Source organism: Heloderma suspectum, chromosome 2 (genome assembly GCF_057233095.1).
Source record: "Heloderma suspectum isolate Gila_16-S chromosome 2, 16-S_ref, whole genome shotgun sequence".
Lineage (NCBI taxonomy): Eukaryota > Metazoa > Chordata > Lepidosauria > Squamata > Helodermatidae > Heloderma > Heloderma suspectum.
This window is the reverse complement of record NC_139459.1, coordinates 5892684-5905972: the sequence shown is the minus strand read 5'-3', so window position 1 is coordinate 5905972 and position 13289 is coordinate 5892684. Positions and strand designations below refer to the sequence as shown.

Here is a 13289-nt window from a genome sequence, read left to right as displayed (position 1 = left end):
CTTAAAAATGCCTGAACTGGACCAAGCAGGACACCAGCAGCCTCCTGGTTTCTCCATCCCTGAAGAAAGGGAATGAGGATATGGCGGGCAAAGTCAGAGTGCCGGTGGCTGAAGCAGAAGTGGCAAGAGGCGGCAACCCACCAGGGGCTGAAATCCCCTAACACCCCCACCCCCCCACCCTGCATGCAACCACTGCATAGGATGGGGGGGAGATCTTCATGCCTGGGGAGTCAAATCTGGCTCTCTGGGGTTCCCAGAAGACCCCACCCCCTTTCCCCGGCCCCAGACCCCTTTCCCCAACTCCCAATCATTGGGCGATTCCCCGGCTTTTGTGCAGTATTTTCCCCATTCTAGAAGACTGGAATTCCCCTCCTAAAGCTCAGTTATAGCAGCAGGAGCCTTCAGCTACAATATGTCGGCATTTGGGGCCCCAACCTCTTTGCCTTCAGCCCCTCCCCACCACCAGAACGTGGCTCCTGAGAGCGTCTCCAACACTGAATTTGGCCCTCGGGCTAAAAGAGGCTTCCCCCCCTAGGGAAGGAAGGGGCTCGCTTACCTCAGCCTTGGAGGCATCCGGGTGTGAGGAGAGGCTAGGACAGTTGGACTTCTCTCCCGCCCCCCTGCCCCGCACAACATCCACTCCAGGTTCACACAGATCTGTCTCTTTGCTTCACTCCCCGTGCCACGCTCTTCTGCCGGTCTCCCCTTCCAAACTAGCCTCAGAGGAGGAGAGGAAGTTAGGGGAAGTTTCGGGTGGAAGGGGTGAAGATGCAAATTTAAAATGACAACCCTCCCTCTCCTCCTTTGTTCCTCCAAGCCCCTCTCTTTACCAGCACTAATCATCTAACATCAGCCCCCAACAGGAAAGAGATCCTAATTAAGAGAGTGCTACCATGAACAGGTGCAAAGTGTCAAGGGCTCCTTGGCGGCCTCTTTCAGTCTAATCCAGTAGCCAAGTCCAGACACAGACAAAGGGATTCTTTTCAAAGCTTTATTCCTTTTTTACAACTTAACAACTCTACTATCAGCGACTAGCTATGAGCAGCAGAGTACCTATGCCCTAAGTTGGAACAGTTGGTCCCCGTTTGAAGGAGAATCACTGGTAGACCCTGAACATATGGGCTAGGGAGAGTCCCTCCCCCTTTCCCTTGGATCCTCTGGGCGCAACCGTTGTCGGCACGCCAACCGGGCACTACGCCTCCTTTCCATGCCCTCCATTTGGCACCAGCAAGTCTTCTTCCCGCGCTCTCTCACTCCCGGGAGCGCTATCTATGTCAGGAATGCCGGTGGGAGGAATCTCTGCCAGCTGTTGGCCCTGGGAAGGATGAGCGTGCTCCTCTCCCAGGAGCAGCTGCTCCACCTCAGAATCAGAACTACTCTGGGATTCTATGGGCTCAGTGTCCACCCTGACACAAAGAGCTTTCCTACATTCACCAAGCAAGTGGAGGAAGTATGACTCCACACATCTACAATTACTGCACATCCGTCAGTTGGTAGTCATGGGGCCCAGCACAGTGGAGGCTGGTGGCTCCAATGGCAGTGGGGTGGTGAATCCAGAACTGACTGGTTCTGACTGAAACCTGGAGCAGATTCACTGCCCCACTGACATCGGAGCCACCAGCCTCCACCGGTCCAGCATCCGCCCTTTCCTCCTTCACTCTCATGACCATTCTGGGAGGGAAATTACCAAAAGAGAGGAAGCCCAAGCACTCAGCCCTGGGCAGCCCAGATTGCTACCCTACAAGGATTCACAAACATTGCCTTATCCCTCTGCTTAGGGAACCAGACTCTGCCGGCAGCCCCCCTGACCTGTGCTCTTCTTCCTTCCCAACAAACACCAGGCCTCACAAAAGCTAAGGCTGCTTCTGCCACGGATGCTAGTCAGTGCTTTGCATGAAACCTGACTTGGCTCTACTTGCTAGAAGTTTAAATAGCCAGAAGTAATTACACATACTGCAAACTCAATTGGTTTCTCCCCCCCACCCCCCGCCCTCCTGTTAAGACTCCGGTTTTGTTCAGCAAGTTTCAGTCCCAAGCAAAGCAAACCATTAGGGTTAAACCGTTAACTGTGGATTATAACAAACATGCTGACAGATCTTTAACTTTAGTGGCACACCAGCAGCTATAATTCTCCATATTGATTAATTTAGTTAGTTAAACCTGCAATCTAAGCTTATAACCCATTCAGTGATAAATTGAGACTGACCTGCTGCCCAAGCAGGTTTCATTGATGAAGAATAGGATCGGGTTTAGGTCTCCCACAGAAATACTTGTCCATTTACCATTTTCAATTAGAGAAGCCCATGAGTAAGGGAAAGCAAAACATGGCTCTTTAACCTGGTCAATTATACTAACACACTGCACCGAAAGGAGGGAGGGAAATGGGGATAGGGGGGAGAGAAAGCACACTGAAATGGAAGGGAGAGAACATTCTGGAAATGCAGGTGCCGGACGATTATATTTATTTAACATTAGATGTAGAAAAGTCTGAAATGCAATTTAGAAAAAGAAAAAAAAGCAGCCTATTAGGTTGTCAGCAGAATCTGAGTCCAGCCAGGTCCACAGAGAAGATAGGAAGGGTGCTGGGGTAGGGTAGGAACTCTACTCTTTTCTGCTTACCACCCCCAGCCTTCTGCACCGGAAGGCATGCACTGGAGCAAAAGAAAAAGTGTTCTGTCTTAGCAACAGCAACAGAATGAGAGTAATACCCCATCTCTCTCAGCAGATGATAGCACACTCAGGGGGAAATGGACTGTCCGGACCATGTATAAAGCAGATTGGAGCTCGGTGCTTCCCCACTTCTGATGAGGGAACAGAAAAGTTGGACAGAGTGCCCAACACCACCACCACCGCGAAGGATCCTGCACCCCTTGGCTGTCATTTGTTCACATCACGGCTCACCTACATATGGGTAGAGCTTTGGAGGGCACAGATGATATTCAGAATATTGCAGTTGGGGTCTCAGGGCTTGTGTGTTGAAACAACTGTTTCAAATCTAGCACAGCCTCTGAGCTAGCCTATGGCAAGATGATGTGCTCATTAGCCCACAGCCATTCTCCCTGCAGAGGCTCCCGCATCCTCGCTGACTGCCTTATAGCATGCTACAAACAGAATGCCCAGCATATATCACATCAGTCATGTTTGCGGGCAAGAAATTGACTTAACTGAAGTACCCAGATGGCTCAAGTGAGCAAGTCGCAGAGGTAAAATTCCCTCCTGATCTCAAAGTAAGTACTCAAGTGTGAATGGGGACCACTCACTGAACAGTTAAGAAAAATATCCTTGAACCTCTAGCACAGCATAGCCAAACAAACTCTCTGTTCCAGCAAAGGCCTCCTCAGAGGCATGGTGAGGGTGAAATCCTTCCTGCCTACGAGTACAAATCATTTGCTATTTGTAAAATTCATTTATACAAGTACATTTTTCATTCATCTGTCCATTGGATCTATTTTTCATTAATCTATCAGTGGATCTATTTTGAATCCAATGAAGCTCATCAATTTCCATGACTATTCAAGATACTGGAAGAGAAAAGAGCTCCAGACTTTTGCATCTCTACTTTTCAGGGGCACTCTGCACATTACATTTTTTTTTTTAGACGTACATCTAAAAAATGGAAGGCATGGATGCAAAAACAACACATATTTGCAAACTGTCACACTTATCAGGGAGCTACCTGTAGAGAGCCTGAGTTTGCCTCTAAATAATGTGCAAAATGGCTTTTAGAAACCTTCTGATTTTAAAATGCATAATTTATAGCTGTTACTATTTTGCACCCAGTCTCTTTCCATTGGCTAGCCCTTCTACAGTCAATATTTTCGCTCTATATTCAAGGGCGCAATCCTATCCATATTTAGATATATAAAAAGTCCTACAACTCCCAGCATTCCCCAGCCAGCACGCACCCTAAGACTTCTTCGAGAAGGCAGAATCCAGCAACATGCAAACTCAAGAGGCTGAAAGTTAAGAAAAGTAACTGAAGTTAATTTAATAAGGATGGATGATGGCGATCTTCAGATGTTTTGGCCCAAGACAAGGGTCCGGTGAAGCCTTAACACTGGCTCCCTACAAAATGTAGTTTGAAAATTGGGAAGCAGACTCCAGAAGACACCTGGTTCACACGTAACAACAACCCAGGATATGGGTTGTCGTTGAACTGTAGGTTGTGACGTGCAAACCCTGCACTGTGGTTTAACTGGGTTGTTAACCATGAACAACCCAGAAAAAGAACCAATGGCTTGTTGTTCGGTTGTGAACTCTTGAGTTGTTTGTGTCTAACAACCCACAGTTAAACCATAGTGCAGCATTAACATGTAGTGACAACCCACGATTCAATGACAACCCATACTGAACCCATACTCTGGATCTTCAGGGGCCTGTGTAGGGGCCTTCACTTTTGGAGGATAGGGCCATCTCTATGGTGGTGCCTCATTAGTGGAGCTCACTCCTGCATGCTGATTCATTTGGCACTTACCTATTACCTTTTAGGCATCCTGTAAAAATGCTTTGTTTATCTGGGCATTCAGGGGTGTCTAGTGTGGTGTAGTGGCTAAAGTATTGGACTGGGAGTTGGGAGATCGGGTTCTAGTCCCCACTCAGCCACGGAAGCTCACTGGGTGACTTTAGGCCAGTCACAGACTCTCAGCCCAACCTACTCAGAGGGTTGTAGTTGTGAGGCTAAAATGGAGTGGAGGATTATGTACGTCGCCTTGGGTTCCTTAAGGAGGAAAAAAGGTGGAATATAAATGTAATAAATAAATAAATAGTGCAATTGAATTTTGCTGCAGTATTTTATTTGTTGAGGCTGTGTTGTGTTTTACTTGGTTGTTTTCATTCTAGTATACATTGATTTAAATACTGTTCTAAGCTACCCTGAAGATGGTGATTGAAAGGCAAGGTTGAAATATTTTACTTTTTAAAAAAGTCAACTGTTGCCAGCCTTTGTTGTTGTTGTTGTTGTTCAGTCGTGTCCGACTCTTCGTGACCCCACAGACCATAGCACGCCAGGCCTTCCTGTCCTGCGCATTCTCCCGGAGTGTGCTCAAGTCCATATTCATTGCATCGGTGATGCTATCTAGCCATCTCATCCTCTGCCGTCTCCTTCTCCTTTTGCCTTCAGTCTTTCCCAGCATCAGGGTCCTTTCCAGAGAGTTTTCTCTTCGCATTAGGTGGCCAAAATATTTGAGCTTCAGCTTCAGTATCTGTCCTTCCAATGAGCACTCAGGGTTGATTTCCTTTAGGATGGACTGATTTGACCTCCTTGCAGTCCAGGGGACTCGTAAGAGTCTTCTCCAGCACCATAGTTTGAACACATTTATTCTTCGGTGCTCAGCCTTCCTTATAGTCCAGCTCTCACAGCCATACGTTGCTACTGGGAAAACCATAGCTTTGATTAGACGGACCTTTGTCGGCAAGGTGATGTCTCTGCTTCTTACTATGCTGTCTAGGTTTGCCATAGCTTTCCTCCCAAGGAGCAAGCGTCTTTGAATTTCATGGCTACAGTCACCGTCTGCAGTGATCTTGGAGCCCAAGAAAGTAAAATCTGTCACTGCTTCCATTTCTTCCCCTTCTATATGCCAGGAAGTGATGGGGCCAGATGCCATGATCTTCGTTTTTTTAATGTTGAGTTTCAAACCAGCTTTTGCACTCTCCACTTTCACCCTCAACAAGAGGCTCTTTAGATCCTCTTCGCTTTCTGCCATTAGGGTGCTTTCGTCTGCGTATCTGAGGTTGTTGATAATTCTCCCAGCAATCTTAATTCCGATCTGTGATTCATCCAGCCCGGCGTTTCTCATGATGTACTCTGCATATAAATTAAATAAGCAGGGCGACAATATACAGCCTTGTTGTACTCCTTTCGCAATTTTGAACCAATCGGTTGTTCCATGTCTGGTTCTTACTGTTGCTTCTTGACCCTCGTACAGGTTTCTCAGGAGACAGGTAAGGTGGTCTGGTACTCCCATCTCTTTAAGAACTTGCCACAGTTTGTTGTGATCCACAGAATCAAAGGCTTTAGCGTAGTCAATGAAGCAGAAATAGACGTTTTATTGCCAGCCTTAAGTACAGTTAATGCTACATCTCCACCAGTGATTACCACAGTTTCCATCTTAACCAGGATTTGATTAACCATCTTAACCAGGTAGCCTTGCAAACCCCAATTTAGGAGGAACTCTGGTTGGCATCTGTGCAGCTGCAAGGCTGAGGCATGATAAAACTTGACAAGGGAAGTCATTTGTGCTAAAGGGGAGGAGGAGGGAGAATACATTCTTAAGCCTGGCTCTGGATGTGCAAAGAGGCAACATTACATCTGCCCTGGACAAAGGGGTCCCCATTCCAAACTGAAAATGCCTACATTTACTGCGATCAGTATCACCACCACCATCATTTTAAGCTAATCATTTCATGTAAAAACCTATGATTTGTTTTCGAACTATGCTGGGATTTTCATATAATACATTCTCAGCACTGAAAAGATCAAGGTAAAGGCAATTGCTCTTATTAACCTTGTTAGCCTAGAAGAAAAGCAACACTGTTTTTTTCGTGTTTAGTTCTTCGCAATATCGCCATTTAAGGTTTCAGAAGGTGACTTAGCAGAATTGCTGACTTACTGTGATTTTGTTACTTCTCATTAAACAGGAAAATAACATGTGTATGAAATGGCTTAAATGAAACACACCATGATACAACATGGTGCAGTTTGGTGGGCATAAAGGCAATGATATTGGGAGGAATTAAAAACTTAAAAGTGGACTTTGAAGGGGAAAAAAGGCCTAACCACAGTGAACACTATCCCCTTAAATTAGTTACAAATGTATCAAATGTGTCAGGACTTATAACTTAAAACTACTTCCCCCTCACAGAATCCAAGCAAAAATTAAAGCATTAGAACTTGGCATATTCCAGCATTTCTTATTCTAACAAGCAATTTAAGGCTTACTATAAATGTCACAGGATATGTCAGTTCTAAGTTTATATTATCCAGCTTGAGCAAAACATGAAATATCAGAGAGACTCAGCTGCTTCCCCTTGCACATGGGCGAATTTGATGGCTGCGTCTGTGGAATCTTAAACCAGAGATTACCAGTCCTCTTACCGAGAGGTGTCATGCTGGATTGGGGAGGTGGCCGGGGCTACAAGCTCTTTTCTGCTGCCTGTCAGTCCAGGGGATGTAGCTGCATCCTTCTGGGAGCCGGAAGTCATCCCTGCAGAAGGAGAAGAAAGGCAATCAAGATGGGTATTAGAGGCTGGAAAGTTTTGGACAGTCTTTCTTGCCTCATTTTGCATTATTTTAGAACACGAAGCCCAAATGCCGTGCTGCTCTTCAGGGAACTTTATATATGACTTATCAGCAGCCAAAGGAATCATTACTATGGACAGGTATGGAGCCGAATATATATTTTCAGGGCCGCCTGGAGTCATAATTGCACAATACACCACCCACAGCAGACTGTGTGTCACTACCGTGGTTTCAGCATATGACAGGTTACCATTCCCTTGTGACATTTGAACCAATCCTTGCAAACCTCACCTCTGGATTTCCATTGCTCTCTGGAAACCAGTTGAAAACTCTCAGTACTATTTCAAATATGCATGATAATTTGAGATTCTGAAAAACATACAAAGAGCCATCAACACTTTATTTTAGTGCTGCTGGAAACACATTTCTTTTGCACCACCAAAACTTCATATTAGGTGTACATCCATATATTAGAAAGTAATTCTGAAATCAGCCCCCTGGGAAAAGAGGTGGAGGAACAGAGAGTGGAGGATCAGAGGCCACTTGTTGTGAAGAGTATAATCCATAAATACAAGACCGAGACAATCAGAATCTCTTCATACAGTTTACATTGCAAACATGTGAAATGATAAAATGGGAAGGTGTACATATCTATTTTCAACACAAGTGGGTCTGAAAAAGGCGTGTTTTCTCTGGGAACTAGTGTATGCATACTTGTTCCTTCTCTGACAAAAGACAAGAATTAGTTCTCTGTTAATAAGCCATTGGTTGAAAGCTTGATTAAAACACAGATTATCTAGGGTTAACAACCTGTGAACTTACTGCAACCCCTATGTATTTACACATTCAAATTGTTCCCCTGGCGATCCGGGAACTCGCTCACTGCTCTATTCCAGATAAACCATCCTGTAAATGAGGGATGGCCAAAATCTTCCTTTGCCAGGCCACAGAGCCATACTCAGGGATTCTCTGCGATGAAGCTCATGGGCTCTGGCATGGCAGAAACATTTCTTACAAGATCTACAGAAAGATGATGTGCCGCTGAAAATTTAACATCCGTCCATGGCTCAGTTTCACGAGCAGTTTTAGGAATGTAGGAAGCTGCCTTGGAGTCAGACCACTGATACATCTAGCTCAGTAGTGTCTACCCTGACATGCAGAGGCGCTCCACGGTTTCAGATAAGGGTATTCCCAGCCCCACCTGGAGATGCCAGGGGCTGACGACTCATGCCCTACCACTGAGTGATCGCTTTCCCCAAACTTTGGGGGGAAACTGATTTGTGAGTGAAACTGTGGACCAACTGTGTATGTCTTCATTAAAACCGAACAGAAGATTGACTGTGAACCAGAATCAGCCAGTCAGCCACCCTTGAGTCAGTTTACCTATGGATGGCTGGAGCTCCGAGATAACTGTGGTGACTTGGGAATGATCCAAGGTAGGTAGCAAGGGTGTGGGATTGCAAGAATTCTTGATTGTACAGACAGGGGTCGATACCTCTGGGTGAGCACTCTTGGATAACACGTGCCAAATCTTAATTGTGTGAACTCACCCTAAGGTTGCGACTAGTCAGTTTAATCTTGATGAATGTTTGAAGGCTGAAGCTGTTGCCATGACAAAAGACTGAGAAAGGAAGCAGTCTTATTTGAATATGTTCCATATCCAGCCTTACTTTTCATTTATTTATGATATTTATACAGGCCACTTCAATAACAATGTTCTCTAGGCGGCTCACAAAACATAAAACATTCAAGTACAATAATAAAATACATCAACCAAAACCAAGTTGTAGCATGACACTTCTTGTTGTCCGTAGAAAGAATAAAACCAAATTATACAGCATCAGTTAAAAAAGTCATGACAGAATGAAAATGGTGGATTAAAATTTGCAGCCTTATGATCGCAATTTCAGAAATCAGGGGAGAATAAAAAGGTCTTCACCTGGCACTGAAAAGAGCATAAAGAAGGCACCAGGACAGCCTCTCTGGGGAGCCCTCCCAGAAAGAGAATACGTACCTATTTTTCAGGTCATGAGACAACCCTCTAACATACTGCAACATATAAAAGAAAATAGCATTCACAAATGCAAAGGAGTTGGACCAGTTTTGCTATTTCCCATCGATTCCCCATTACAGGGAGAAAGCACTGCATTATCCTAGCAGAGGGAGCTCTTTCTCATTCAAGCAAATTCAGCTCACCATTTGGATTAACTCCTTCTTTTCCTAGTGTGCCCTTGTAAGAGTGGCATGTCTTTTTCAATTTAGGAGGGTGTGGGCAGCCATCCACATGGAATAGTTTAAAGCAGGCTGTAATATGTGATTGCTGTAGATATTGTAGGAAGCAGGGTCTTCAACTCAAGCACTGATTCCAAATGGTGGTGTAGGATTCTCTAGTAGATCAATGAGCTGGAAGGGGATTCACACAAGTTCCTCTGAAATGAACCAAGGTTGTACAACTACGATGCCTTCTGCTCTTAGTCCAGAATCTCCAGCAGGCAGTCTCCCAATAAAGGTGGGGGGAAGCAATCTGTTAATTACTACAAATCATTCCTTTGACTGCCAAGCCAGCATTTATCAGCCTATAATTTCCCCCACCAAATTGCTATAAAACGGGGGGGAGGGAACAGAAGGGTGGGAGCATAAGAACTAGGCAGGGTCAACCATTTTAAGGCATTTAATCTTGGGGAAACCCAGAGAAAAGTCCTAAAAACAATAGGGTGGGGTATCAATTCTAATATGTGGCATTCAAAGGAAGGAGGAGAGCGAGGGGGGAAAAAAGTAAAAGAAATAATGATGGTTTTAAAAAAGAAAGGAAAAGGAAGGAAGAAAAAAGAAAGAAATCCATCAGTGAAAATTGCCCCTGAAAACTTCACAGAATTGTAACGGCTTTCTCTCGCTTAAATTGATTGGTGTAGCAACGTTATGAGATGACTATTAGAATTCATTGCGTGCCACAGAAAGAGCTGAAATGTCAGCAGACTATACAGCAAAAGTAATGGGTCCTGAACTCCTGTTAGTCAAAAATGATTTTGTTTCAAATTAGAAATTGATTTCTTTTGGACACAAGCCCTTTGCCGGCTTCCAACTTTTGTAGCTGAGCCTTGGAAGAGATTAACCTCACCCTCTGTTTGGGTCCCCCTCTGATGATACCCTTTCAAAAGTTTCTTCACAGCGAATGCTTTTTTAATGTGGCCACGGTCTTAACCAATAACACAAGTTGTTTGTTCCTTGGAGAGCTGCACCACATTTTGCCTTTCTTTTTATTTTTCTGCTGACACAAATCACGAACCCATTGACAACTTTAAAAGGAAAGGAAAGAAAAGGAAAAAGAAAAGAGCGGGAGGGGGGGAGCCAGCTCATAAGTGAACCAAAGATTATGTTAGGCTCTGTGGCAAAGCACCAGACTGCTCCAATTTGTTTCTCCTTTGTTTCACAAGAAAGAGTGCTTTGCTTCGCTCCTTAAGTGGATACACTAAGCTAAGTGAAGGAAGAATGCTATGTCCTTGGGCTAGAAAATGTTGGATTTCCAAGGTGGTGGTGGGAGAGAACAGGCAGAAGACTGCACCATAAAAACCCACACATACACTCCGATTTCCTTCTGGTAGGAAATCACAAAGCTACCCTACTAGCCACCCGTTTACAGTACTTGTTGCTACTTGAGCTGACACAGCAACACGTTCAGGACTTCATTAATCAATGGCTCAGGGCAGGATGCAAACCTATCATTATCTCTTGTTAATTTTACCCTCACCTCCACCTGTGTAAGTGTATGGTGGCAGCAGGTAGATTGTGGTTCATTGGTAGACCCCTGGTCAATTCCTAGGACTACCTAGTGGATTGCTAGATTTCTTGGGAAGAATGGGGTACATCCAATGTTACGTGAGCAGACCTCTGCCTGCGCAATGGGACTTTCCCTCCCCCTCCTCCCTGCTACAGCCCTGCCTCCAAAATCCACTCCCTCACAGGGGAATTGGTTTATGTTTGGTTAGGGGTAGGAACTAGGGCTTCTACTGCATGATTGGTGCTAACAGTAACAACATAAAAGCCCGTTTTTAAAGTAACAATACAGAAACCTTGTTCTTAAAGTAATAGCAATCATAAATAATAAGCTTTCTTGTTTTATTCCTTTTTAATAAAATAGTATCTAACTTTGTTCACTATACCTGTACCTCTGATCTGTTTGTCTCACACCTATCGATCAGCTAGCTACCTTGGGTAAAAGTGGTATATTAAATAAGGGGGTGTAGATTTATGGTGGCAGTGGACATGAATGGTGGGATACCCTATGTGGGGTTCCGCCACATTTGGTGTTAGTAGCAGCGGGATTGCCCCACTGAAGGAGCAAATTCTCCACAATTGGTGGCTGTAGCAGTGGAATTGCTCTAGAGTAGAGGATCCCACCTACGGTGTTTCTCCACAGCCTCCAAACCAAAATTGCAAACATGTTTTCCCATTCTGATGTTGAGGTTAAGAAGAAGGGGAGGCATGACTGTTCATGGTGGCAACCGGGCCATTATGCTTGCAATGTATAAAGTGCTACCAGTTATCATGCTTATCATCATTATACACTGGAAGACAAATCAACCCCCCCACCAAAAAAAAACACCCCTAAGGAAAGAGAGTTAGGATATGGTTGACTTAATACTAAAATAATGTTTCTGAAGACCCTACTTCGGGAACTATGACAGAATTTGAAAATGTTTAGATATGCTCTGCTAGTTAGTGAAAATGTTTCACTGGATATTTGCTGTTATACTGGGGACAGCATGATACCTCTACTGTATGGCATTTATTTTCGCAAACTGAAACAAAAGAAAAAATTAAAAGTCTCATTAATAAACCTAACAGAGTTGAGAGCTCCTACCTGGCTGCAGAGAGAGCCTTGAACATGTGAAGCCAACATAAAGTAGAACTTGAACCCACTGAAACAAGTTCTGTGGGTGCATACAGTCCAATATGCGTGCTGTTGGAAGGCTTTTCAACTTGCAAGCTGCAACTGGATCATGGACACGGACTGCTGGAGAGTAGAGGCATGACAGAGATGCCTCACTAGGACCTGATTGTCATGTTTAAAACCTGTGCAAAATGTATGGTAGGATGATAAAGTGAGCGATTATTTTACTCTTTTGGGAAATCTGGAGACCAGCTGCCCAAAACACATATCCAAAACATAAACTGAAACACGACTCTTCTTGTACCTGTACCACGTGAGAACGTGACCCTAAATGATCTCAAGAAAACCATATCTTACAGGGCAATAGGGCAGGACTACTCTAATTGTAGAGGAGGGGAACCCATCACTAGATTGAGCAGCCTGGAGCCCCATCATCTGTCTGACGCAGTTGCCAGCGCCCTAATCCCAAGCACTCTCTTTCCATGCAAAACTGAGCATGAGCAATATCAAAAGGAAGAAAGGTGATGGGGACCACCATGGCCAGTAGCCACCATAAGCAGCACAGAAAGGAGTAGGCGCACCAGTGACAGGCATTTGACAGCATATGGTGAGGCTTTTAATGTCAGCTGTTTTTATTGGGTCCTGGTATTTTATTGTAACTGTTTTTTACCTGTTTAAAATTGATATAAAATCTTTAACGTACAAAAATTTCACATCATGTTTTTATTATGTATCTTTGTGAACTGCCTAGAGAGCTTTGGCTGCTGGGTGGTATAGAAATGAAATGGCAGCAGAGGACTTGGGGAAGGGTAGGCATGACATGGCCTATGGGATGCCTGCCATGGAACAGGACAGCAGGGGCACTTCTTACCTCTTCTTGGCCGGACAGCTTCCTCCTTCTTTGTGTGCTCCCAAAGAACTTCATCCTCCCCGTGGGCACTGAAGCCAACGCTTTTCCTCCCAGAACTGTTCCCTCCAATGCTTCCTGGTGACCTGCAGCCTTTCCCAGATGCTGGTGTCTTTGACAGGCACCCTTCACAGTTTTGCTTGGAGGAACTGGAAGAAGAGAGAAGAATTCAGGTGTCACATTTTCTTTTGTAGCTTCTCCCACCCCACCCCCTTGACAGGCCAATAAGCTAACAGTAGTTTAGTTTAGCGTAA

General features: G+C 44.7%; 1 protein-coding gene across 16 annotated transcripts in view; it reads right to left on the bottom strand.

Annotated features, from left to right (window-relative positions):
• The window catches only part of KIAA1328 (KIAA1328 ortholog), a 282897-nt gene that overhangs the window by 60001 nt on the left and 209607 nt on the right, over positions 1-13289 (bottom strand). For 11 of the 16 annotated variants that reach the window (XR_014787484.1, XM_084832825.1, XM_084832817.1 and 8 more), the window contains 2 exons: positions 13000-13184; positions 7094-7202 (listed from right to left, as the gene is read on the bottom strand). Coding sequence is in view for 13 of the 16 variants with exons in the window: in XM_084832825.1 (XP_084688951.1) it covers positions 7094-7202; positions 13000-13184 (294 nt within the window). In the remaining 3 variants the exon portion in view is untranslated. Of the gene's footprint in view, positions 1-4860; positions 6238-7093; positions 7203-7528; positions 7607-9433; positions 13185-13289 lie in introns of those variants that run through there. The other 5 variants (XM_084832828.1, XM_084832829.1, XR_014787486.1 and 2 more) reach the window with 4 other exon arrangements.